Source organism: Oncorhynchus nerka, linkage group LG28 (assembly GCF_034236695.1).
Source record: "Oncorhynchus nerka isolate Pitt River linkage group LG28, Oner_Uvic_2.0, whole genome shotgun sequence".
In the NCBI taxonomy this organism is placed as follows: domain Eukaryota; kingdom Metazoa; phylum Chordata; class Actinopteri; order Salmoniformes; family Salmonidae; genus Oncorhynchus; species Oncorhynchus nerka.
The window spans coordinates 80542486-80567593 of NC_088423.1; the positions used below are offsets into that span (position 1 = coordinate 80542486).

The following is a 25108-nucleotide window of genomic DNA, read 5'->3' on the forward strand; positions in this document are numbered from 1 at the left end:
CTTCCTCTACTACTCTCTTCACTGCCTCAGAATACAACACTTTATGTACTACTCTGATCCTGGCAACCTCAACCTGCCTTTCTCTCACCGGACACTTCTGAATATCCAGCACCAGATACCCCTACAGTTAACACACACAATTTTGACCAGCGATACTACAGTACACATTCCTTTGTCTTATGCCCTCCTGCACACTCCTCACATCTAGGAATCTCCCTCCTACATAAAATACGTCCAACATTCGAATGTAATGACATTGAACTCAAAAGATGCACAACGATTGAACAGAAGTAGCTGAGCTTATCTGTCTGGGTCAAGTGCCATTCTGGGACTTGAGCTAATATTCCTTCTTCTTTTGCCGTGATATCATTTTGCTATCGTTTTGTTATTGAGTATCATGATGGTATAGAGTAATGTATATTAAACCTGGTATTGGTATCGAAGTCCAAATTCTGGTATAATGACAACGCTAATAGAAACATGTCTTACCATGGAGCTACCTACAACGACAGATGAGGGGGGTGCACATTGTGGCGAGTGGCGTCCCTGAGAGGGGGGCTGTCGCGGGGAGCAATAAGGGCCTAGGTTGGCTCGGTGTGGCGGTGCCTCCATAGCCCGGTGGTGTGTGTGTGTGTGTGTGGGGGGGGGGGGCTTTTGGAGACAGGCCGCTGCCTGGGAGAGTGGCGCTGTTGAGAGGGGCTACGAGGTTCTCCATTGGCTTGGTAGACCGATGCTGCAGTAGTCTGGTGGTGTGGTGGACCTCTGTTGGGGGCTGTCTGGCTGCCATCTGGAGGTGATTCGGATGGTTGTGTATGGGTGGGACTGGTGTTATCACCTGGTTGTTTGAAGGTAGTGACTGCTGGCCTGGTATCGGCTGCTAGAGGGTCTCCAGGGCCAAAGCTAGTTCCTGGGGCCAGACAGTCCACTTCCAGTGGTGGGAAGCGATTTGTTAGGCAGATCTTCCAAGGCAGGAGTGGGCCATCCAGGTCGTGGCTCCTTTCGGCCATTTAACCAAACAACACTGGCCCAGTCCTTTGTAGCAGAGTCAAGCAAGCCACCTGCTCCGAGGAGGGGAACAGGTCGGTATTGCCCATCTCACCACTCCTATTGGTGAGAGAGAGATTTAGAGTTGAGATGTGCTTAGTCTGGGCTATAGCAACGTCGGTGAACTTGTTGATGAGGCTCTCCCTTTCTTAGCTCCTTTGCTTTAGCTTCTCTCTGAAGCCGCCCGATGTCATCAACACATACAAGCTCAGATCTCAATCTTGTTTTATGCTCATTTTAACCGAGCATGGAAAAAGGTCCTTTGATTACTCAGACCCCTGGTGTTGGAATTCCCTCCCAGTCAACCTCAAACTGCAGGACCTGGTGTCCCTGGAGGAGTTCAAAGGAATTGAGACATGTTGTTCGGACATATATTTGCATATCCGAACATACAAATACCTGGCCGTGTGGTGCCAGGACAACAACCTCTCCCTCAACGTGATCAAGACTAAGGAGATGATTGTGGACTACAGGAAAAGGAGGATCGAGCACGCCCCCATTCTCATCGACGGGGCTGCAGTGGAGCAGGTTGAGAGCTTCAAGTTCCTTGGTGTCCACATCACCAACAAACTAACATGGTCCAAGCACACCAAGACAGTCGTGAAGAGGGCACAACAAAACCCCTCAGGATACTGAAAGGATGTGGCGTGGGTTCTACAGCTGCACCATCAAGAGCATCCTGACTGGTTGCATCACTGCCTGGTATGGCAACTGCTCGGCCTCCAACCGCAAAGCACTACAGAGGGCAGTGCGTACAGCCCAGTACATCACTGGGGCCAAGCTTCCTGCCATCCAGGACATCTATAGCAGGCGGTGTCAGAGGAAGGCACTAAAAATCACCAGACTCCAGCCACCCTAGTCATAAACTGTTCTCTTTGCTACCGCACGGCAAGCAGTCAAGTCTAGGTCCAAGAGGCTTCGAAACAGCTTCTACCCCCAAGCCATGAGACTACTTAACATCTAGCCAAATGGCTACCCAGACTACGTGCATTGCCCCCCCCTTTTATGCTGCTGCTACTCTCTGTTATTATCTACGCATAAGTCACTTTCATATCTCTACCCACATGTATAAATTACCTCAATTACCTCGACTAACCCGGTGCCCCTGCACATTCACTCTGTACCGGTACCCCCTGTAAATAGCCTCGCTATTGTTAGTTTACTGTGGCTCTTTAACTATTTGTTACTTTGTTTCTTTTTTTTAGGTAAGTAAGCATTTCACTGTAAGGTCTTGTACCTTAAATAAAGGTTAAATAAAAATGCATTTGTTCTGTTGCCAGTGTCTTCTGTCTGTGATGTCCGTTATGTCTTTAATCTCTTTTTTTATCCCCTGTCCCCACAGGAGGACTTTTGCCTCTTGCCAGGCCGTCATTGTAAATCATATTTGTTCTTAATTGACTATGCTGGTTAAATAAAGGTTCAATTAAAATAAATCCATCATCCGGTCACACAGGAGGAGCTTTTTACAGACAAATCCCTGCCCCAAGTGCATTCGGTCTTCCTCCTCGTCCTTTAGTTCAGTAAACATCTCACAGTGGCTACAGTGGAGATTCAATGGTTAGCCATTGGTAGCCATCTGGCTAAAAACATGGTAGGCTAGCCACAGCGTGCAGAGCTATCTAACAGTTAGAAGGTCCAGTAAAGATCCAATAACGACTTCCACAGAAGGGAAATGTAAACAAGGCAGAATAGATTATAAACAATGGTAAAAGTTGCGAAGTAGCAGTGAATAGAGACGCTAGTGGCAAATGCAAACTCTAACTCTCCAATGCAAGCACCGTAGATGAGTGTGTTGTGTGTAATATACAAAAATATACAAATAAATACACCAGGTACAAAAATAAAATAAATGAGTAGACTCTGGTAAATTGAACTTTCTGCAACAAACAATCCCCTCTCAAAAAAATAAGTATATCTGTGACTTTTTTTTTTTTAAACAAACGGATAAACAAACAACACAACAAGGGCACAGGAGGATTATCTCAAGTCTGATCATTAGATTCATTAAAACTCAATTAGCTATTGAAGCATAGCTGAAGAGTTTTCCTGCTATCAGACTCTGCATATAAAAGATAGGGCTATCTTTGCTGTTCAGTTACCGGTCCACAAAACACACCATATGTTGAGGTTGTACTGTATGACTGCCTAAGCAGTTTAAAATGACATTTGACCTGACTTGCGTGAGCTGGGATGCCCGGTATAACATTGGTAAAGTGCCTCATATAAGTGCCACAGAGGAGTTCCCTCCTCAGATTCTCCAGATAGTGTATAGCCAGGCAGGGCAGTGTACTGGAGCTACAGATGGTCAGAGAGTGCCTTAACCTCAGGTAAACATTCACAGATGACAGAAGGTCTGAAAGTGCTCACGAGGTCTGCTGGGCCTGCATGACATGTTTTCCTTCCTATGGACAACTCTGTTCTCTCTGACTGCCCTGCACTACACTACACTGCACACCTTACTGGATCCTATCGTAGCTGAACTAGGCAGAGGAGGGGGATGCTGTTCTGGGCCGTTGCCTGTCTGTCCTGAGGGAGTGGACCAGAGCAAAGAGGTGCCTCAGCCTCCTGCCTCCTTTAGCCTTATCTCTGCCTTTAGACACAGAGCCAGGCCCTAAGAGCACAACACACATCCAGTCATCTAGCCAAGCCATCCTCTTATAGAAATCCCGGAATGGAGCATTTGATGGAGCTCTAATCAAATACGCATCAGTGGTGCCCAACCAGGAGTACTGGAGATGTTTTTCCCCCACAGTTATAAGAGTAATGTAGCTATGACGACAACCACCACATGTTAAGGGGTAGATCGCTTCTTTACCTCTACACAGTGTAAATCAGTGGTTCCTAAACTGTTAGTCATTGCATACCTTAGAGAGCTATTTATAACTTGTCAAAAATGTCCAGATCAACTAGTTAGTTACTCAAATATTACATGCATACATATTAAACATGGCAAAATGTATAATATTGCAAGAAAATGTGCTTTAAAAGGGCAAAATGTTCTTTGCACCCCATGACAAAATGTGTAGAATGGAAGGAAATAACATTTAAACCTGCAACATTCTCTCCACCAACAAGAGGAGTGTGAACAGTTTGTTTCATGAACAGTGCTTGTGCCCATAGAATAGACGTGGCATGTGTGTGGTGGAGGGGGGGCTGAGTGAAAATGTTTAGACTAATGGATCTGTCTGTAAATTACACCAATACTGATGTGAGTGAACACAAAAGCACTTGTACACATCAGGTGGTGAGTGAGCTGGACCATGGCTGTGTAGGAAGGAAGGAACACTAATGCATGTGTCTGTAACTTACACCATAGACTGATCTGAACATCACAAAGTCTGTGTACTTGAGCTGGACCTTGGCTAGGTGGGAAGGAAGGAGCCATAGAATTACCTATAGAACCCTCAAAAATATAGTGAATTCATAGGATCTCAGTGGAAGGAACACTATTGGAGGATGGCAGTACTGACAGACAGACAGCAGGAGACTAGCCTGAGACACTTTGGGCTCACAGCTCAGATCACCACGCCATGAATAAAAGACAGGCTCCTGCTGTGTGCATAACCATCCGGTCACTGAATTCCCTTTGATACTTCAAGCCCCTATTCAGCTTCATTATATGGGGTCAATCTCTGGACTTAAATTGCCAATGAGAGATTGGACTGTATTGTTTAGCACAGGAAGGGCTTGATAAACTGATGTGTTTGTTTTATTTCCTGTGACTTGACTATCGGTCTGGTACTCAATGATCTTTTTAGCCTACTGATACTGCCATGTTGTGCGTTTACATTCACCGGTTTTACTATGTAATGTCTTCCATTTCCTCATCATCGGCTGATGTGAAAAGGGCTTTATAAATACATTTGATTGATTGATCTTGCATGCGCCTCCCATATCAAGGTGTTGTGGTAATTCCCTTATGCATGCAAACTATGCCACAGCTCAACATAATCTACCAGTCTAACTGTCTATCCTGCCCTCTATCCACCATTCATAGTGACAATAGTGGTAGGTGGATTGTTTGTCCAGATCTGCAATAGGCTAACTAGCAATCATACCACACAGAAAATCATTCAAGCTGCACCAATTTTCATTAGAAATGTACAAGAACATAGGTGCTGATAGGTAGCGGAGAGAACAGCGAAGACATGAGACACGCAAATCAAAAAGCTCCCCTATTGATCTTGTTTAGGGACAATCAAATGATCTAGACTAGCCTACAACAAGATCATGCAATGAAGAATTGCATTATTGTTTTCGAGTTCAAAATTCTACTCTAGGCTGTAAACTGCAGTGAAAATGCTATTTGAATAACGGCTCAAAAACCTTGTGATGTCAGAAGGTGAGTGTAGCTGGTGCATGAAGTCAGGCGCAGGAGAGCAAAATGAGTGAGCAACGTACTTTACTCAAAAAATAAAGGCACAAGGTAAACAAATACACTTGACCAAAATACCAACGGTAAATATAACGCACGGGTGAACACAGCACCCGTCGAAAAAAACAGCCACCATAATCCGAACTGAACATAGAAATAATCACGCACAACAAACATGGGGGAAACAGAGGGTTAAATACATGAACATGTAATTGGATAATGAAAACCAGGTGTGTAGAAAATAAAGACAAGACCAATGGAAAATGAAAGATGGGATCAGCGATGGCTAGAAGACCTAGTGACATCGAACACTGCCCGCACAAGGAGAGGGACCGACCTCGGCGGAAGTCGTGACAGTACCCCCCCTTTACGCGCGGCTCCAGCAGCATGCCGACACCGGCCTCGGGCCGACCCGGAGGGCGAGGCGCAGGGCGATCCGGAGGGAGACGGTGGAACTCCCGTAGCATTGATGGGTCCAACACGTCCTCCACCGACACCCAGCATCTCTCCTCCGGACCGTACCCCTCCCACTCCACGAGGTACTGAAGGCCCATCGCCCAACACCTCGAATCCAGTATGGATCGAACTGCATACGCCGGGGGCCCCCTCGATGTCCAGAGGGGCCGGAGGAACCTCCCGCACCTCAGACTCCTGGAGTGGACCAGCCACCACCGGCCTGAGGAGAGACACATGGAACAAGGGGTTAATTTGATAATCGTGGGGAAGCTGTAACCTATAACATACCTCATTCAGTCTCCTCAGGACTTTGAATGGCCCCACAAACCGCGGGCCCAGCTTCCGGCAGGGCAGGTGGAGGGGCAGGTGGAGGGTCGAGAGCCAGACCCGGTCCCCCGGTGCGAACACCGGGGCCTCACTGCGGTGGCGATCTGCACAGGTTTTTTGGTGCCTCACGGCCCGCTGAAGGTGCACATGAGCGGCATCCGAGGTCTCCTCGGCGCACCTAAACCAGTCATCCACCGCAGGAGCCTCAATCTGGCTCTGATGCCAAGGTGCCAGGACCGGCTGGTACCCCAGTACGCACTGGAAGGGGTAGAGGCTAGTGGAGGAGTGGCGGAGCGAGTTCTGGGCCATCTCTGCCCAGGGCACGAACGCTGCCCACTCCCCCGTCCGGTCCTGGAAAAAAGACCACAGAAACCTACCCACATCCTGTTTCACTCTCTTCACCTGACCAAGACCCCCAGACTTTCCATGAACGCCCTCCAGACCCTTGACGTGAACTGGGGACCTCGATCAGATACTATGTCCTCAGGCAACCCGTAGTGCCGGAAGACTTGTGTAAACAGGGCCTCCGCAGTCTGTAGGGAGACGGGCAAAGGGAGGAGACGACAGGATTAGAAAACCGATCCACAACGACCAGGATCATGGTGTTACCCTGTGATGGAGGAAGATCCGTTAGGAAATCCACCTACAGGTGCGACCACGGCCGTTGTGGAACAGGTAAGGGTTGTAAACTTACCCCTAGGCAGGTGTCTAGGAGCCTTGCACTGGGCGCACACCGAGCAGGAGGAGACATAAACCCTCACATCCTTAGCTAAAGTGGGCCACCAGTACTTCCCACTAAAGACAGCGCACTGTCCGACCGATGCCCGGATGACCAGAGGAGGGTGACGTATGGGCCCAATAGATCAAACGGTCGCGGACAGCAGACGGAAAGTACAGACGCCCAGCTGGACATTGGGGGGGAGTGGGCTCTGTAGGTAACGCCCGCTCGATGTCCGTGTCCAGCTCCCACACTACCGGTGCCACCAGGCAAGAGGCCGAGAGTATGGGAGTGGGATCCATGGGCCGCTCCTCTGTGTCATACATCCGGGACAGTGCTTCTGCCTTCACGTTCTGGGAACCTGGTCTATAGGTTGGGTGAAACAAAACGGGTAAAAAACATGTCCCACCTTGCCTGGCAAGGATTCTCCTCGCCACCCAGATGTACTCCAGATTGCGGTGGTCAGTCCAAATGAGAAAAGGGTGTTTAGCCCCCTCAAGCCAATGTCTCCACACCTTCAAAGCCTTGACGACAGCCAACAACTCCTGGTCCCCCATGTCATAGTTTCGCTCTGTCGGGCTGAGCTTCTTCGAAAAGAAGGCACAGGGGAGGAGCGTTGGTGGAGTACCCGAGCACTGAGAGAGCACGGCTCCTATCCCAGCCTCAGAAACGTCCACCTCCACTATGAACGCCAAAGAGGGATCCGGATGAGCCAGCACGGGAGCCGAGCTAAACAGAGCCCTCAGCTGACCAAAAGCCCTGTCCGCCTCAGCAGACCACTGCAAACGCACTGGTCCTCCCTTCAGCAGTGAGGTAATGGGAGCCGCTACCTGACCAAAACCCCGGATGAACCTCCGGTAGTAGTTGGCAAATCCTAGAAACCACTGCACTTCCTTTACTGTGGTGGGAGTCGGCCAATTACGCACGGCTGTAATGCAGTCACTCTCCATCTCCACCCCTGAGGTGGAAATGCGGTACCCTAGGAAGGAGACGGACTGTTGGAAAAATAGGCATTTCTCAGCCTTGATGTACAGGTCATGCTCCAACAGTCGACCAAGCACCCTGCGCACCAGGGAGCCATGCTCAGCGTGTGTAGCGGAGTATATCAGAATGTCGTAGATATACACCACTACACCCTGCCCGTGCAGAATATCTCGCCTACAAAGGCCTGGAAGACTGATGGAGCATTCATCAACCTGTACGGCATGACGAGGTACTCATAGTGCCCTGAGGTGGTATTAAATGCCTTCTTCCACTCGTCCCCCTCCTGGATACACACCAGGTTGTAAGCACTCCTGAGATCCAATTTTGTGAACAAGCGCGCCCCGTGCATTGACTCAATCGCACTGGCTATGAGAGGTAGGGGGTAACTGTACCTCATCGTGATCTGGTTGATGCCTCGATAGTCAATGCACGGGCGCAGACCTCCATCCTTCTTCTTCACAAAAAAGAAACTCGAGGAGGCAGGTGAAGTGGAGGGCCGAATGTACCCCTGCTCCAGGGATTCGGAGACATATGTTTCCATAGCCGCCGTCTCCTCTTCTGACAGGGGATACACGTGACTCCTGGGAAGTTCTGCATCTACCAGGAGATTTATCGCACAATCCCCCCGTGGATGGGTTGGTAATTGAGTTCTTACAGAAGGCGAGAGCCAAATCGGCATATTCTGAGAGATGCGCACGGTGGAGACCTGGTCTGGACTTTCCACCGTAGTCGCACCGACGGAAACCCCTAAACACCTCCCCAAGCACTCTCGTGACCACCCCATGAGAGCCCTCTGTTGCCACGAAATAGTGGGGTCATGACAGGCCAACCAGGGTATACCCATCACCACAGGAAACGCAGGAGAATCAATAAGGAAAAAACATTTTTCTCCTTGTGATCCTACCGCGTCACCATGCCCAGTGGAGCGGTGGCCTCCTTAGATAGCCCCGACCCCAATGGTCGACTATATAGGGCGTGAACTGGGAAGGGCATATCCACTGGAACAATAGGGATCCTTAAACTCTGGGCAAATGATCTGTCAATAAAGTTCCCAGCTGCGCCTGAATCTACGAGCGCCTTATGCTGGGAATGCAGGGAAAACTCAGGAAAATTAATATACACAAACATATGTGCAACAGAGGGCTCTAGGTGAGCCAGGTGCCGACTCACCTGGGGTGACACAAGAGTGCCCTGCCTGCTGCCTCGACTCCCAGAGGAACCTCTCCAGCACCGACCGGCAGCGTGCCCTCTAGCGATGGCTAGAAGACCGGTGACGTCGACCGCCGAGCGCCGCCCGCACAAGGAGAAGGACCGACCTCGGCGGAAGTCGTGACGTGATTTGAATGTTTCATTCCATTCATTCAATTTGAATCAGCTGTGGCTCTACTTTTGACAGTCTATAAGGTCTAAAAAGGCACAGTACCAGTCTGGCTGTGTTTTTACTTCTGATAGTGAGATGCGCTGTCTGTTATGGATCATCATTCTCCCAAATGAAGTCATCCTATAATAATGTGGCCACATATGCTTCCAGCAGGCCCAGTTATTCAGGAAAGTTTAACATGCCTCCTCTCCGATCCAAGTGGCTATTTCTTGCGCAACTAGAACCTAACGCTTCAATATAGCCTAAATATTTGTCATTTAACTTTTCAAATGTATTACCTTTTATGTGTGGCATAAACACAACCATTCACAATGTTTTACCTGCACACGTTCATCTAAAATATCATTCCAGCATCAAAACTGTTCACCAGCCACGCCATTTGATGAATGGGATGAGAAATCTGTTACAAAACACCAGCAAGTTTAATGGCATTCGGAGATTGTCAAGCCATGTCTTCTATACTGGGTAGAAGGTAGGGAGGGATCTATCTGTTGAGATTTGCATAGTATATTTGATTGTGGTGTTTCAAACGCAAACCGTGATGTTGAAGCCCCCAAAGTCGGTATGCTTTGCTTATTGGTTGTGTGGTGCATTGGTACAGAAACCTGTTGCTGGAAAATTTGTTGCATATATTTTGTATAATTGTACATATAGCATCAAAATGTTGAAACTCTGATTTCCCCCTAGCTGATCATTGTATGCAGCCGGTTCTGATCGTAGTGTTATGAAACAGGCAGGCAGAGTGAGCTCAGTGGTTGTAAACATTATTTTGAGTTGTAAGTCATTCAATAAGGGGGCACGGTGTGCACATTTTTTACAGTACGGAGGGGGGCCTTTAAATAGAAATCATTAAACTAACAGAAACCAACAGCACTGTGCATGTTTTTCACAGCAGCACCAGAATCTGGCCCAGTCATATCAGCAGCAGCAGTCCAGTCCAACAGACTATTCCCCCTCCGCCTCAGATACAAACACATCCGACAAAAGGCCAGATGTCTCATTTGTCTGATTAACCCAGGTCCCTTTGGCCAGACATCTAGTGAAATCTGCGCTATTCATGTCTTTAACATAAGTGCTTTTTTACTACTGCTTGACACACCGACTCTCTCCCCTGTTGGAGTTGGAGGGAGAAATTGGAGAAATCCCTCAGCTGTCACGTGACACGTAAATATTATTCAAATTACAGCGTGACCAGTCCGCTAGCTGTCACATTACCAGCGCCTGGAGCCGAGCCGCACCTCTCTCTCCGGTCTTTCTCACACCTCCAGACAGAAAGGTACAGGAGACACAAAAAGAGAGAGGAGAGGGGTGGAGCCAGGCAGGATGTGTGTGCAGACAAGGTGGTGAGCGTTTTAAATTATCAAGTCATCAGACAGACCCAGACAGACCCAGACAAATCAGACAGATTCTACAAGGCTGTTTTCCCCTCATATTTAAGGTAACTCACTATATGCCTTAGTGTCTGGTTTGTTTCCTCTTACATAGGTACATCAGCACTGTAGTGTGCTGGCAGTAGCAGTCAGTATGCAAGGCTATGTCATCCCTAGCAGGATCCACAAGTAGCTGTGTGTGTTTCACATCTCCCAGTGACACCTCAGCTCTGGAGACCCAGGGGCACGTGTGGGAGAGTTATTTCAGGCGTTTGAGAGCATCAGTCAGACAGAGAGACAGACACCGTGGTGTGGAGCAGAGTGGCGCGGCATAACACACCCTGCTCTCATTAGTACAAAGCTCTGGAGGAAGCTGAGTATTAGCTGCTGTGCTGTGACGATCAGCCCAGCCTGTCTTACAGCCTGTATCAGACACAGCACAACACAACACTACACGGTATAGCCAACCAATCAATATCAGACAGGAAGGTAGAGCTGCTTTTGTGAAAAACACAAACAAATAATGGATTATCATCAGAATTTTAGTAGTAGAAGTAATAGTAGTAATAATAGTAGTAGAGGTAGTAAAAGTAGCAGCAGTAGTAGTGGTAGTGGTAGTAATAGTAGTAATAATAGTAGTAGAGGTAGTAAAAGTAGCAGCAGTAGTAGTGGTAGTGGTAGTGGTAGTAGTAGAGGTAGGAAAAGTAGAGGTTGTAGTGGTAGTGGTAGTAGTAGTGGTAGTAGTAGTAGTGGTAGTGGTAGCAGTAGTAGTAGTAGTAGTGGTAGTAGTGTAGTAATAGTACTAGTAGTAGTAGTAGGTAGTAGTAGTAGTAGTAGTGGTGTAGTAGTGGTGGTGGTGGTAGTAAGTGGTAGAGTAGTAGTAGTAGTAGTGGTAGTGGTAGTAGTAGTAGAGGTAGTAGTAGTAGTAGTGTAGTGGTAGTGGTAGTGGTAGTAGTGGTAGTGGTAGTAGTAGTAGTAGTAGTAGTGGTAGTGGTAGTACTAGTAGTAGTATAGGTAGTAGTAGTAGAGGTAGTAGTAGTAGTAATAGAGGTAGTAGAGGTAGTAGTAGTAGTAGAGGTAGTAGTAGTAGTAGTGGTAGTAGTAGAGGTAGTAGTAGTAGAGGTAGTAGTAGTAATAGTAGAGGTAGTAGTAGTAGAGGTAGTAGTAGTAGTAGTAGTAGTAGTTGTAGAGGTAGTAGAGGTAGTAGTAGTAGTAGTAGAGGTAGTAGAGGTAATAGTAGTAATAGTAGAGGTAGTAGTAGTAGTAGAGGTTGTAGTAGTAGTAGTAGTAGAGGTAGTAGTAGAAGTAATAGTAGTAATAATAGTAGTAGAGGTAGTAAAAGTAGCAGCAGTAGTAGTGGTAGTGGTAGTGGTAGTAGTAGAGGTAGTAAAAGTAGAGGTTGTAGTGGTAGTGGTAGTAGTAGAGGTAGTAGTAGTAGTGGTAGTGGTAGCAGTAGTAGTAGTAGTAGTGGTAGTACTAGTAGTAGTATAGGTAGTAGTAGTAGAGGTAGTAGTAGTAGTAATAGAGGTAGTAGAGGTAGTAGTAGTAGTAGAGGTAGTAGTAGTAGTAGTGGGTAGTAGTAGTAGAGGTAGTAGTAGTAGTAGAGGTAGTAGTAGTAGTAGTAGTAGGTAGTGTAGTGTAGTAGTGGTAGTAGTAGTAGTAGAGGTAGTAGTAGTAGTAGTGGTAGTAGTGGTAGTAGGTAGTAGTAGTAGTAGTAGTAGTAAAAGTAGCAGCAGTAGTAGTAGTGGTAGTAGTAGAGTGGTAGTGGTAGTGGTAGTAGTAGTAGTAGTAGTTGTAGTAGTAGTAGTAGTGGTAGCAGTAGTAGTAGTAGTAGTAGTAATAGTACTAGTAGTAGTATAGGTAGTAGTAGTAGAGGTAGTAGTAGTAGTAGTAGAGGTAGTAGTAGAAGTAGTAGTAGTAATAATAGTAGTAGGGTAGTAAAAGTAGCAGCAGTAGTAGTGGTAGTGGTAGTGGTAGTAGTAGTAGTAAAGTAGTTGTAGTGGTAGTGGTAGTAGTAGTAGTAGTGTAGTGGTGTGGTAGTACTAGTAGTAGTATGGTAGGGTAGTACTAGTAGTAGTATAGGTAGTAGTAGTAGTAGTAGTAGTAATGGTAGTAGAGGTAGTAGTAGTAGTAGAGGTAGTAGTAGTAGTAGTGGTAGGTAGTGGTAGTAGTAGTAGAGGTAGTAGTAGTAGTAGTGGTGAGTGGTAGTAGTAGTAGTAGTATAGGTAGTAGTAGTAGTAGTAGTAGTAGTAGTAGTAGTAGTGTAGTAGTAGTAGTAGTAGTAGTAGTAGTAGTAGTGGTAGTAGTAGTAGGTAGTAGTAGTAGAGGTAGTAGTAGTAGTAGTGGTAGTAGTAGTAGTAGTAGTAGTAGTAGTAGTAGTAGTAGTATAGTAGTAGGTAGTAGTAGTAGTAGAGGTAGTAGTAATAGTAGTAGTAGTAGAGGTAGTAGTAGTAGTAGAGGTAGTAGTAGTAGTAGATTGTAGTAGTAGTAGTAGTAGAGTAGTAGTAGTAGAGGTAGTAGTAGTAGATGTAGTAGTAGTAGTAGATGTAGTAGTAGTAGTAGTAGTAGTAGGTAGTAGTAGTAGTAGTAATAGTAGTAGGTAGGGGTAGTAGGGTAGTAGAGGTAGTAGTAGGGAGGTAGTAGTAGTAGTAGAGGTAGTAGAGGTAGTAGTAGTGGAGGTAGTAGTAAGGGTAGTAGAGGTAGTAGAGGGGTAGTAGTAGTAGTAGTAATAGTAGTAGAGGTAGTAGTGGTAGTAGTAGTAGAGGTAGTAGAGGTAGTAGTAGGGGTAGTAGAGGTAGTAGAGGTAATAGTAGAGGTAGTAGGTAGTAGTGGTAGTAGAGGGAAAGTAGTAATAGTAGTAGGTAGGTAGTAGGACCTGACATCCTTTCACTAAAAGTAGTAGCAGTAGTAGTCTCTACATGGTAGTTCTCTAGTAGAGGTGCTAAGTAGTAATAGTAGTACTTTCTGGTAGTACTCTAGTAGTAGTCCAAGCATCTGCCTCTAGTAGAGGTAGTGGTTTGGTAGTAGTAGAGGTTAGTAGTAGTGGAGTGGTCCTCCCTCCTGAATCCTCCTCCCCCCCTAGTAGGTCCTAGTAGTCTGCAGATGACTAGTAGTAGTAACCATTTTGAAAATAGAAGGTCGAATAGTAGATCCGTAGTCCTCGTTTGCTAGTAGTCAAACGAGACCGCTGGTTCTGCTCACACTGCCCTACCCTGTGCTCTGACCTCTTTCTCCCCTAGTAGTCGAAGTCTAGTAGATGAGAGGTAATCCCCTAGTAGATGTAGTAGTAGTAGTAGTGGAGGTAGTAGAGGTAGTAGAGTAGTAGACCGCACGCCCTTCCGTAGTAGTAGTAAGTAGTAAACCTACACTAGAGGTAGTAGTGGAGTAGTCAGTAGAGGTAGTAGACCAGTATCCCTTAGTAGAGGTCTCCAAGAGGTATTTAGTAGTAGTAGACCTAGTAGGGTAATCAGCCTCCCGCTATCTCTCTAGTAGTGACCGTAGAGGTAGTCCAAATCAGTCAGGTAGTAGAGAGTAGTCATTCAAAAAGGTAGACTGGAGGTAGTAGTATAGTAATAACTAGGAGTAGTGGTAGTAGTAGATGTCTAGTAGTAGAGGTAGTTTAATAGTAGTAAAACTCTTGAACGTGCCAGTCCTAGTGGTAGTGGTAGTGGTAGTCTAGAGGTAGTAAAAGTGACCTTGTAGTGAGTGGTAAGTATCAGTCAGGTTGGTCAAGAGCAGTAGTATTAGTAGTAGTGGTAGTGGTAGTACTAGTAGTTCTATAGGTAGTAGTAGTAGAGCTCCGTACTGCTAAAGTAGACTCTAGTAGTAGTAGTGGTAGTAGTCCTTCTAGACCTAGTAGGCTGTAGTAGTAGATACTAGTAGTAGTAGTCAGTAGTAGTTGTCCACCCTCTCCGAGTTAGGCATCTAGAGGCGTAGGCCCATAGTAGTAGTAATTAGCGGTAGTAGTAATGTACAGGTCGCTCCTACCAGGTGGCGTAGTAGCGAGAGTAGTAGTCCACACCACGTAGCTCTAGTACTGGAGGTGTCCCCCAGGGCTCTGTTCTAGGCCCTAGTAGTATTCTAGTATAGACCAGTAGTCACTAGGATGTGTCATAGTACCTCAATGGTCTCTCCTATCATTGCTATGCAGACGACAGGTACAGTAGTCTAATAGTAGTAACCCTTTCCCCCTTCTGTAGTAGATGGCGAGTAGTAGTAGACATATCCGTGTGGAATGACGGTATCACCACCTCAGTAGCTAGTAGAGAACCTCGGCAAGAGGTAGTAGAGTTAGTAGTCTAGTAATAGTAGTAGAGGGTAGAGGTAGTAGTAGTAGCCCGTAGTAGAGGTTGTAGTAGTAGTAATATCAGAGGTAGAAAGGTAGTAGTAGTAAATAGAGGTTGTAGTAGTAGAATAGGCGTGTAGGAGGTAGTAGTAGTATTAATAGAGGTTGTAAGTAGTAATAGTAGTAGGGTAGTAGTAGTAGTAGTAGTTGTAGTAGTAATAATAACATAGAGGTAGTAGACCCTGTAGTAGTAGTTGAGGTTGGTAGTAGTAATAGTAGTAGAGGTAGTAAGGTAGTAGTAGTAGTAATAGAGGTTGTAGTAGTAGTAATAGTAGTAGAGGTAGTAGAGGTAGTAGTAGTAGTAGTAATAGAGGTCTTATTACTGTAGTAGTAGTAGTAGTAGACTCATGTAGTAGTAGTAATAGTAGTAGAGGTCTCTAGTAGTAGTAGAGGTAGTCCGCTCCCTCCACTGGCTTCCAGTTAGTAAGTAATAGCATAGTAGCTAGTAGTAGAGGTTGTACCAGTGGTGTATAGGTAGTAGTAGTAGGAGCTTGTAGTAGTAGGGTAATAGGTACCTCAGTACCTCCAGGCTCTGTAGTAGTAGGCCCTACACCCAAACAAGGGCACTGCGTTCAGTCCACCTAATGGCCTGTAGTAGCCTAATAGTAGTACCAGTAGAGGAGTAGTAGTAGTAGTCCCGCTCAGCCCAGTCAAAAGTGTAGTAGTAGTGTTGTAGGGTAGTAGAGGTAGTAGTAGTAGTAGAGGTAGTAGAGGTAATAGTAGTAGTAATAGTAGAGGTGTAGTAGTAGAGTTTGTAGTAGTAGTACGACGTAGTAGTAGTAGAGGTAGTAGAGTAGTAGTAGTAGATGTAGTAGTAGTAGTCCGAGAGTACCCCAGAGGTCTTTAAGGAATACCTAGGATAGGATAAAGTAGTCCCTCTCACCCCCTCCCCTGAAAAGATTTAGTATGCACTACTGTTCCACTGGAGGTCATAAGGTGAAGTAGTAGTAATTTAGTAAGGTAGCTCTGGATAGTAGTAGCGGTAGTTGAATAGTAGTAGGGGTAAATGTAAATGTAAATGTAGTAGTAGAGGTAGTAGAGGTAATAGTAGTAGTAATAGTAGTAGAGGTAGTAGAGGTAGTAGTAGGGGTAGTAGAGGTAGTAGATGTAGTAGTAGTGGAGGTAGTAGTAGTAGAGGTAGTAGTAGTGGAGGTAGTAGTAGTAGTAATAGTAGTAGAGGTAGTAGTGGTAGTAGTAGATGTAGTAGTAGTAGAGGTAGTAGTAGTAGTAATAGTAGTAATAGTAGTAGAGGTAGTAGTAGTAGAGGTAGTAGTAGGGGTAGTAGAGGTAGTAGAGGTAGCAGTAGTAGTAATAGTAGTAATAGTAGTAGATGTAGTAGTAGTAGAGGTAGTAATAGGGGTAGTAGAGGTAGTAGTAGGGGTAGTAGAGATAGTAGTAGGGGTAGTAGAGGTAGTAGAGTTAGTAGTAGTAGTAATAGTAGTAGAGGTAGTAGAGGTAGTAGTAGTAGTAGTAGTAGAGGTTGTAGTAGTAGTAATAGTAGTAGAGGTAGTAGAGGTAGTAGTAGTAGTAATAGAGGTTGTAGTAGTAGTAATAGTAGTAGAGGTAGTAGAGGTAGGAGTAGTATTAATAGAGGTTGTAGTAGTAGTAATAGTAGTAGAGGTAGTAGTAGTAGTAGTAGAGGTTGTAGTAGTAATAATAGTAGTAGAGGTAGTAGAGGTAGTAGTAGTAGTAGTTGAGGTTGTAGTAGTAGTAATAGTAGTAGAGGTAGTAGAGGTAGTAGTAGTAGTAATAGAGGTTGTAGTTGTAGTAATAGTAGTAGAGGTAGTAGAGGTAGTAGTAGTAGTAGTAATAGAGGTAGTAGTAGTAGTAGTAGTAGAGGTTGTAGTAGTAGTAATAGTAGTAGAGGTAGTAGTAGTAGTAGAGGTAGTAGTAGTAGTAATAGTAGTAGAGGTAGTAGAGGTAGTAGTAGTAGTAATAGAGGTAGTAGTAGTAGTAGTAGAGGTTGTAGTAGTAGAGGTAGTATAGGTAGTAGTAGTAGTAGAGGTTGTAGTAGTAGAGGTAGTATAGGTAGTAATAGTAGTAGAGGTAGTAGTAGTAGTAGTAGAGGTTGTAGTAGTAGTAATAGTAGTAGAGGTAGTAGAGGTAGTAGTAGTAGTAATAGAGGTTGTAGTAGTAGTAATAGTAGTAGAGGTAGTAGAGGTAGTAGTAGTAGTAGTAATAGAGGTAGTAGTAATAGTAGTAGTAGAGGTAGTAGTAGTAGTAGTAGTTGTAGAGGTAGTAGAGGTAGTAGTAGTAGTAGAGGTAGTAGAGGTAATAGTAGTAGTAATAGTAGAGGTAGTAGTAGTAGTAGAGGTTGTAGTAGTAGTAGTAGAGGTAGTAGTAGTAGAGGTAGTAGAGGTAGTAGTAGTAGATGTAGTAGTAGTAGTAGAGGTAGTAGTAGTAGTAGAGGTAGTAGTGGTAGTAGTAATAGTAGTAGAGGTAGTAGTAGGGGTAGTAGAGGTAGTAGAGGTAGTAGTAGGGGTAGTAGAGGTAGTAGAGGTAGTAGTAGTGGAGGTAGTAGTAAGGGTAGTAGAGGTAGTAGAGGTAGTAGTAGTAGTAATAGTAGTAGAGGTAGTAGTGGTAGTAGTAGTATAGGTAGTAGAGGTAGTAGTAGGGGTAGTAGAGGTAGTAGAGGTAATAGTAGAGGTAGTAGTGGTAGTAGTAGTAGAGGTAGTAGAGGTAATAGTAGTAGTAATAGTAGTAGAGGTAGTAGAGGTAGTAGTAGGGGTAGTAGAGGTAGTAGAGGTAGTAGTAGTGGAGGTAGTAGTAGTAGAGGTAGTAGTAGTGGAGGTAGTAGTAGTAGTAATAGTAGTAGAGGTAGTAGTGGTAGTAGTAGATGTAGTAGTAGTAGAGGTAGTAGTAGTAGTAATAGTAGTAATAGTAGTAGAGGTAGTAGTAGTAGAGGTAGTAGAGGTAGTAGAAGTAGCAGTAGTAGTAATAGTAGTAATAGTAGTAGATGTAGTAGTAGTAGAGGTAGTAGTAGGGGTAGTAGAGGTAGTAGTAGGGGTAGTAGAGATAGTAGTAGGGGTAGTAGAGGTAGTAGAGTTAGTAGTAGTAGTAATAGTAGTAGAGGTAGTAGAGGTAGTAGTAGTAGTAGTAGTAGAGGTTGTAGTAGTAGTAATAGTAGTAGAGGTAGTAGAGGTAGTAGTAGTAGTAATAGAGGTTGTAGTAGTAGTAATAGTAGTAGAGGTAGTAGAGGTAGTAGTAGTATTAATAGAGGTTGTAGTAGTAGTAATAGTAGTAGAGGTAGTAGTAGTAGTAGTTGAGGTTGTAGTAGTAGTAATAGTAGTAGAGGTAGTAGAGGTAGTAGTAGTAGTAGTTGAGGTTGTAGTAGTAGTAATAGTAGTAGAGGTAGTAGAGGTAGTAGTAGTAATAGAGGTTGTAGTAGTAGTAATAGTAGTAGAGGTAGTAGAGGTAGTAGTAGTAGTAGTAATAGAGGTAGTAGTAGTAGTAGTAGAGGTTGTAGTAGTAGTAATAGTAGTAGAGGTAGTAGTAGTAGTAGAGGTAGTAGTAGTAGTAATAGTAGTAGAGGTAGTAGAGGTAGTAGTAGTAATAATAGAGGTAGTAGTAGTAGTAGTAGAGGTTGTAGTAGTAGAGGTAGTATAGGTAGTAGTAGTAGTAGGGGTTGTAGTGGTAGTAATAGTAGTTGAGGTAGTAGTAGTAGTAATAGTAGTAGAGGTAGTAGTAGTAGAGGTGGTCTAGGTAGTAGTAGTAGAGGTAGTAGTGGTAGTTGTAGAGGTAGTAGTGGAGGTAGTGGATGTAGTAGAGGTAGTAGTAGTAAAGGTAGTAAAGGTAGTAGAGGTAGTAGTGGTAGAGGTAGTAGTAGGGGTAGTAGAGGTAGTAGAGGTAGTAGTAGTAGAGGTTGTAGTAGTAGAGGTAGTAGTAGGGGTAGTAGAGGTGGTAGTAGTAGAGGTAGTAGTAGTAGAGGTAGTTGTAGGGGTAGTAGAGGTAGTAGAGGTAGTAGTAGTAGGGGTAGTAGTAGTAGAGGTATTAGTAGAGGTTGTAGTATTAGAGGTAGTAGTAGGGGTAGTAGAGGTAGTAGAGGTAGTAGTAGTAGAGGTAGTAGTATTAGTAGTAATAGTAGAGGTATTAGTAGTAATAGTAGAGGTAGTAGTAGAGGTAATAGTAGTAGCGGTAGTAGTGGTAGTAGTAGGAGAGGTAATAGTAGTAGTAATAGAGGTAGTAGTGGTAGTAGTAGTAGAGGTAGTAGTAGTAGTAATAGAGGTAGTAGTAGTAGTAGTAGTAGCAGAGGTAGTAGTGGTTGTAGTAGTAGAGGTAGTAGTAGTAGTAGAGGTAGTAGAGGTAGTAGTAGTAGTAATAGTAGTAGTAGTAATAGTAGTTGAGGTAGTGGAGGTAGTGGTAGTAGTAGTAGTAATAGTATTAGAAGTAGTAGAGGTAGTAGTAGTGGAGGTAGTAGTAGTAGTAGCAATAGAGGTAGTAGTAATAGTAATAGTAGTAGAGGTAGTAGTGATAGTAATAGAGGTAGTAGTAGTAGTAATAGTAGCAGAGGTTGTGGTGGTTGTAGTAGTAGAGATAGTAGTAGTAGAGGTAGTAGAGGTAGTAGTAGTAGTAATAGTAGTAGTAATAGTAGTAGAGGTAGTGGAGGTAGTAGTGGTATTAGTAGTAGTAGAGGTTGTAGTAGTAGTAGTAGTAGAGGTAGTAGTAGTAGAGGAAGTAGTAGTAGTAATAGAGGTAGTAGTAGTAGAGGTTGTAGTAGTAGTAGAGGTAGTAGAGGTAGTAGTAGTAGTAATAGAGGTTGTAGTAGTAGTAATAGTAGTAGAGGTAGTAGTAGTAATAGAGGTTGTGGTAGTAGTAATAGTAGTAGTAGAGGTAGTAGTAGTATTAATAGAGGTTGTAGTAGTAGTAATAGTAGTAGAGGTAGTAGTAGTAGTAATAGTAGTAGAGGTAGTAGAGGTAGTAGTAGTAGAGGTAGTAGTAGTAGAGGTAGTGGAGGTAGTAGTAGTAGTAGAGGTTGTAGTAGTAGTAATAGTAGTAGAGGTAGTAGTAGTAGAGGTGGTCTAGGTAGTAGTAGTAGAGGTAGTAGTGGTAGTTGTAGAGGTAGTAGTAGTAGAGGTAGTGGATGTAGTAGAGGTAGTAGTAGTAGAGGTAGTAAAGGTAGTAGAGGTAGTAGTGGTAGTTGTAGAGGTAGTAGTAGTAGAGGTAGTGGATGTAGTAGAGGTAGTAGTAGTAGAGGTAGTAAAGGTAGTAGAGGTAGTAGTGGTAGTTGTAGAGGTAGTAGTAGTAGAGGTAGTGGATGTAGTAGAGGTAGTAGTAGTAGAGGTAGTAAAGGTAGTAGAGGTAGTAGTGGTAGTTGTAGAGGTAGTAGTAGTAGAGGTAGTGGATGTAGTAGAGGTAGTAGTAGTAGAGGTAGTAAAGGTAGTAGAGGTAGTAGTGGTAGTAGTAGAGGTAGTAGTAGTAGAGGTAGTGGATGTAGTAGAGGTAGTAGTAGTAGAGGTAGTAAAGGTAGTAGAGGTAGTAGTAGTAGAGGTAGTGGATTTAGTAGAGGTAGTAGTAGTAGAGGTAGTAAAGGTAGTAGAGGTAGTAGTGGTATTAGTAGAGGTAGTAGTAGTAGAGGTAGTAGTAGTAGAGGTAGTGGATGTAGTAGAGGTAGTAGTAGTAGAGGTAGTAAAGGTAGTAGAGGTAGTAGTGGTAGTAGTAGAGGTACTATTAGTGGTGTTGTATGTTGTTGTTTGTTGTTGTTTCTGCTGCTTTTGTGTTGTTTTTGGAGTAAACCAGATGCAGTCAGGGGGCACGTAGCACAAAGCAGGAAGAAATTATAGGTTGAAGACTGGAGGCCAAAGGTGGGGTACTTGAGAGATGAGGCACTCTGGGGAGAGGTAGAATACAAGCATGGAGAGGTAAAATTAAGGGTCTGGAAGGTAACTAGGAGAAAATAGAAGAGGCTTAAAGCTAAAGGGGAGTTACCATAGAGGCCTGGAGTGTTATTGAAGGGGAGGCGGAGGTTGTGATTGTCTACAGGGCTTGTTATGAATGTTTTGCTTGGTTTCGACAGCACAGAAAAAGCCAGGCAGTCTAAGTGTCGAGCTCAACCATTCCTGTTGCCATTTTCCTGTCTTCCTGCTGAACTCATAAAGACAGGTAATCAATCTGAGCGATGCCCATGTGTAGGTCAGTGTCAAGGAGCAATACGATCAGGCTGTTTCAGCATCTCCTCTAATCCCCTCCACCTTCAAAAGTCGGGGTTGTTACTCCTGTTTTGAGAGACAGCAATCTTCCCCTTATAACCCATAGTAACCCTTGGCACTCCACTCCTCATCCCCCTAGGATTACTGACTTGAACTGTGGTCAGTGCAGAAGCATTGAAGCTTATTCACAGATGCAAGGACGGGGCTGTCCCGTCTGCATTCTATTTCACTTAGCATTCCACCCACTGTTCCACACCTCCACTCACATGTCCACCCTCATCAGGCCTGCCTGTAATCAGTGGGGCCGGTGACAGGAAAACACAGGGTGAGTGAAAACAGCAGGGCTTACTTAAAGGAGAGGCCAGGGTAAACAGTGACAGGGCCAATTCCATTTACCTATCTCACAGCAAATAGAATTCAGCAGGTAGATCACCACTGGTTAATGAAGATACAAGAGGAGAGGAGAAGAGGAGGAGAGGAGGAGGAGGAGAGAGAGGAGAGGAGAGGGAGGAGGAGAGGAGAGGGAGGAGGAGAGGGAGGGAGCGAGGGAGGAGGAGGAGAGGACGAGAGGGAGGAGAGGAGGAGAGAGAGGAGAGGAGGAGAGGAGGAGAAGGGGGAGAGGAGGAAAGGGAGAAGAAGAGAGCAGAGCATCTCAACTACGGCAGAGAGGAGAGAGGGTCCAGTGGCTCAGATATAATGTGTAGTCTGAACACAGACACCACATGGAAACACTGAGGGCAATATCCCCCTAATCTGTTTCTCTCTTCCATCTAGCTTTTCTCTCTTCTTTCACCTTCCACTCTTCAGTCCTCCTCTTCATCTGTTGCCTCCACCACAGACACAGGCAAGAGAGCAGCCAGCCGTTTTCCCTGCAGATTTTCCTCCCTTCCCTCTCCTAATATCTGGCAGCGAACCAGCCAACTTTTAAAACATTACGTGCAAAAGGTTTCTGAACTTTTATAACAACCTCCAGCAGCCTGTCTGAGCTGTCATCGATAGGGGAGGGGAGGGGTTCTGTGGCGTGTGCTGCTGTGGCGTGCGTGCTCTGCTGATAGGTCAAGAGCTTCTCAAGCATCCTAATAAGATATGTGCCAATTAAAGCCTTCTGGTGCTGCGGTTTCAGCACAGATAATTAATTTAACCCGTGGATCGCAGCTGACAGGTAGCATTTGTTTACATGTCTCTGCTTTCACGAGCTGCCAACCAACCATGCCTCTGACGACTCTGCATGATATTAACACAACCGCCCCCTCCCATCCGACTACATACAGCATAAAAATGTTACGCGCTGTATCCATGGAAATCAGCTATATGAAGGGACTGCCTGCGTTTCCTTACCTTGAGCTTGTTATAAACTAATAAGCAGCAGTGTGGTGATGCCTTGGCTAGAACAGCTGTAATGCCTCAGAGCATGAAAGTCAACTGCTCTGAAAACACTATACCGAAGATGTTCATGTGGAGGCAGCAGGCATCTCCAACTCTACTTTAAATAGCTTTCTTTCAGCTTCCGCTGCTTTCACTTCTATTCCACTGAATATTGATGTGGTTCATTATGCTTAGCTTATACTCTTACAGCTGAGACATATGAGTCAAGCCATGTGTTATTTATGCTTCTTGGGCTGCTGATTAATGCAGTCTGTTTGTGTACATGCTGGCCTGCCCTCAGACTTCTACTAATAAGACTGTAGCCTACGACCCCTGCGATCCTGTCCAATCTCTGACCTTCAGTTAAGATCAAAGGTGGAATAAAAGCCAATACATTTGCAGCGTCATGCAGCGTATATATGATGTATTTTATGTGTTCGCTAATAACACCATCCGTACATGTACCCTCTGAGGACTTGTGAAATGGAATTGTGTTTAGATGGAAATTAGGGAGGAGTGGGTATGCAGGAGGTCAGAGGAATTCTGCAACATATTTGAGATTTGTTTCAACATGTATCAGAAGAATGTCTAGCCTTAGGCACTCGGGAAATATCTTCTTTTTTAATTATACCAGAATCATAAGACGTATGATCAGCCATGATTAGCTATATTTTCATTATCACATTCTCTGTTTTTAAGAGTTAAATATCCCGATGTGAAATTCTCTGAATACCGTCTACCGCCCATAACCGGTCATCCCCCTGTATCAGTTCCCCATGACTTCCACCATACAGCAAATCTCTTTTTTTTCTCATACAGCTGTGCCATCAAGCAGGTTTAGATACTGTCCAATATCGACCAAGGTGATGAGATCATACTGACCTGATGTGTAATTACAGGGTCATAAGAGCCAATCACCATCCTGCTTCATAAGAGCCATCCAACAGACCGCCCAATAGGCCCACAGACACACCAGAACTCACTCATTACCAACCCTTCCCAGCTGCAGGTCTCACAATCCAAAACGTTTGATCTATTATTACAACCTGCAACATCAATGGACCAGAGCTTACAACCTAATGCCACTGTCTGGAGTGATTCCTGCTGTTAAACCACGTCACAGTTAGTCAGTGTAAAAGATGGTCTGTATTCCCACACGTTGAGGAGGCATTTCAGAAGCACGAGCGTGTGTGTGGGTGTGTTTGTGTGTCTGTGTGTGGGGGGGTGCACCCTTGGTCATGTGCAGTCTTGCGCCACGTTAATCTTGTATTGCTAATTACTTCAGTAAAGGTGAAGCTCAAGTTCCTTGTATTCGGAGACTTCCTTATTATACTGCTGAAGTCATAAGAGCTAAGACACTACAGGCTCTGTGAGCTGAATGACTGATGAAAAGCTTGTGGCTGCAGGCTGTGCTGCTCTTTACCCGCTGTGGGCACAGGCCTGGAGGGGGCATGGACACTAAGTCTCTCTGTCTTCCTCCAGCCTATCTCCTGAGTTTCCTCTGGTTAAGAATAGGGCATTTAAAAAGCTCCTCCCTGTGTCCATGGCAGTGATCCTTCGTTTAACAAGCTCATTATTTCACCTTGTTTTTGTCCTTCATGCTCCTCTCCGCCACCGCTGCGTTTGCATGAGGCGAGCGGCTGTGGTGGCAGCCATCGGGGGAAGGAAGCGTTTGCATGAGGCGAGCGGCTGTGGTGGCAGCCATCGGGGGAAGGAAGCGTTTGCATGAGGCGAGCGGCTGTGGTGGCAGCCATCGGGGGAAGGAAGCGTTTGCATGAGGCGAGCGGCTGTGGTGGCAGCCATCGGGGGAAGGAAGGAGCGTTTGCATGAGGCGAGCGGCTGTGGTGGCAGCCATCGGGGGAAGGAAGCGTTTGCATGAGGCGAGCGGCTGTGGTGGCAGCCATCGGGGGAAGGAAGGGTTTGCATGAGGCGGCGGCTGTGGTGGCAGCCATCGGGGAAGGAAGCGTTTGCATGAGGCGAGCGGCTGTGGTGGCAGCCATGGGGGAAGGGTGTTTGCAGCCAGGGGAAGGAAGCGTTTGCAGCGGCTGTGGGTGGCAGCCATCGGGGGAAGGAAGCGTTTGCATGAGGCGGCGGCTGTGGTGGCAGCCATCGGGGGAAGGAAGGCGTTGCATGAGGCGAGCGGCTGTGGTGGCAGCCATCGGGGAAGGAAGCGTTTGCATGAGGCGAGCGGCTGTGGTGGCAGCCATCGGGGGAAGGAAGCGTTTGCATGAGGCGAGCGGCTGTGGTGGCAGCCATCGGGGGAAGGAAGTGTTTGCATGAGGCGAGCGGCTGTGGTGGCAGCCATCGGGGGAAGGAAGTGTTTGCATGAGGCGAGCGGCTGTGGTGGCAGCCATCGGGGGAAGGAAGGGTTTGCATGAGGCGAGCGGCTGTGGTGGCAGCCATCGGGGAAGGAAGCGTTTGCATGAGGAGGCGAGCGGCTGTGGTGGCAGCCATCGGGGGAAGGGGAAGCGTTTGCATGAGGCGAGCGGCTGTGGTGGCAGCCATCGGGGAAGGAAGCGTTTGCATGAGGCGAGCGGCTGTGGTGGCAGCCATCGGGGGAAGGAAGTGTTTGCATGAGGCGGCGGCTGTGGTGGCAG

The 25108-nt window shown here is 45.5% G+C and overlaps 2 protein-coding genes across 2 annotated transcripts in view; one reads left to right on the top strand and one right to left on the bottom strand.

The window, feature by feature from the left end:
- LOC115123129 (carbohydrate sulfotransferase 8-like) overlaps nucleotides 1-25108 on the top strand; it is a 263485-nt gene that overhangs the window by 182666 nt on the left and 55711 nt on the right. The gene's annotated exons all lie outside the window — the stretch shown is intronic.
- Nucleotides 17307-17915, bottom strand: LOC135565609 (uncharacterized; the record flags this gene model as incomplete). Its single annotated transcript, XM_065013164.1, has 1 exon — nucleotides 17307-17915. A coding segment is annotated over one exon (609 nt), but the record flags the coding sequence as incomplete, so codon positions are not given.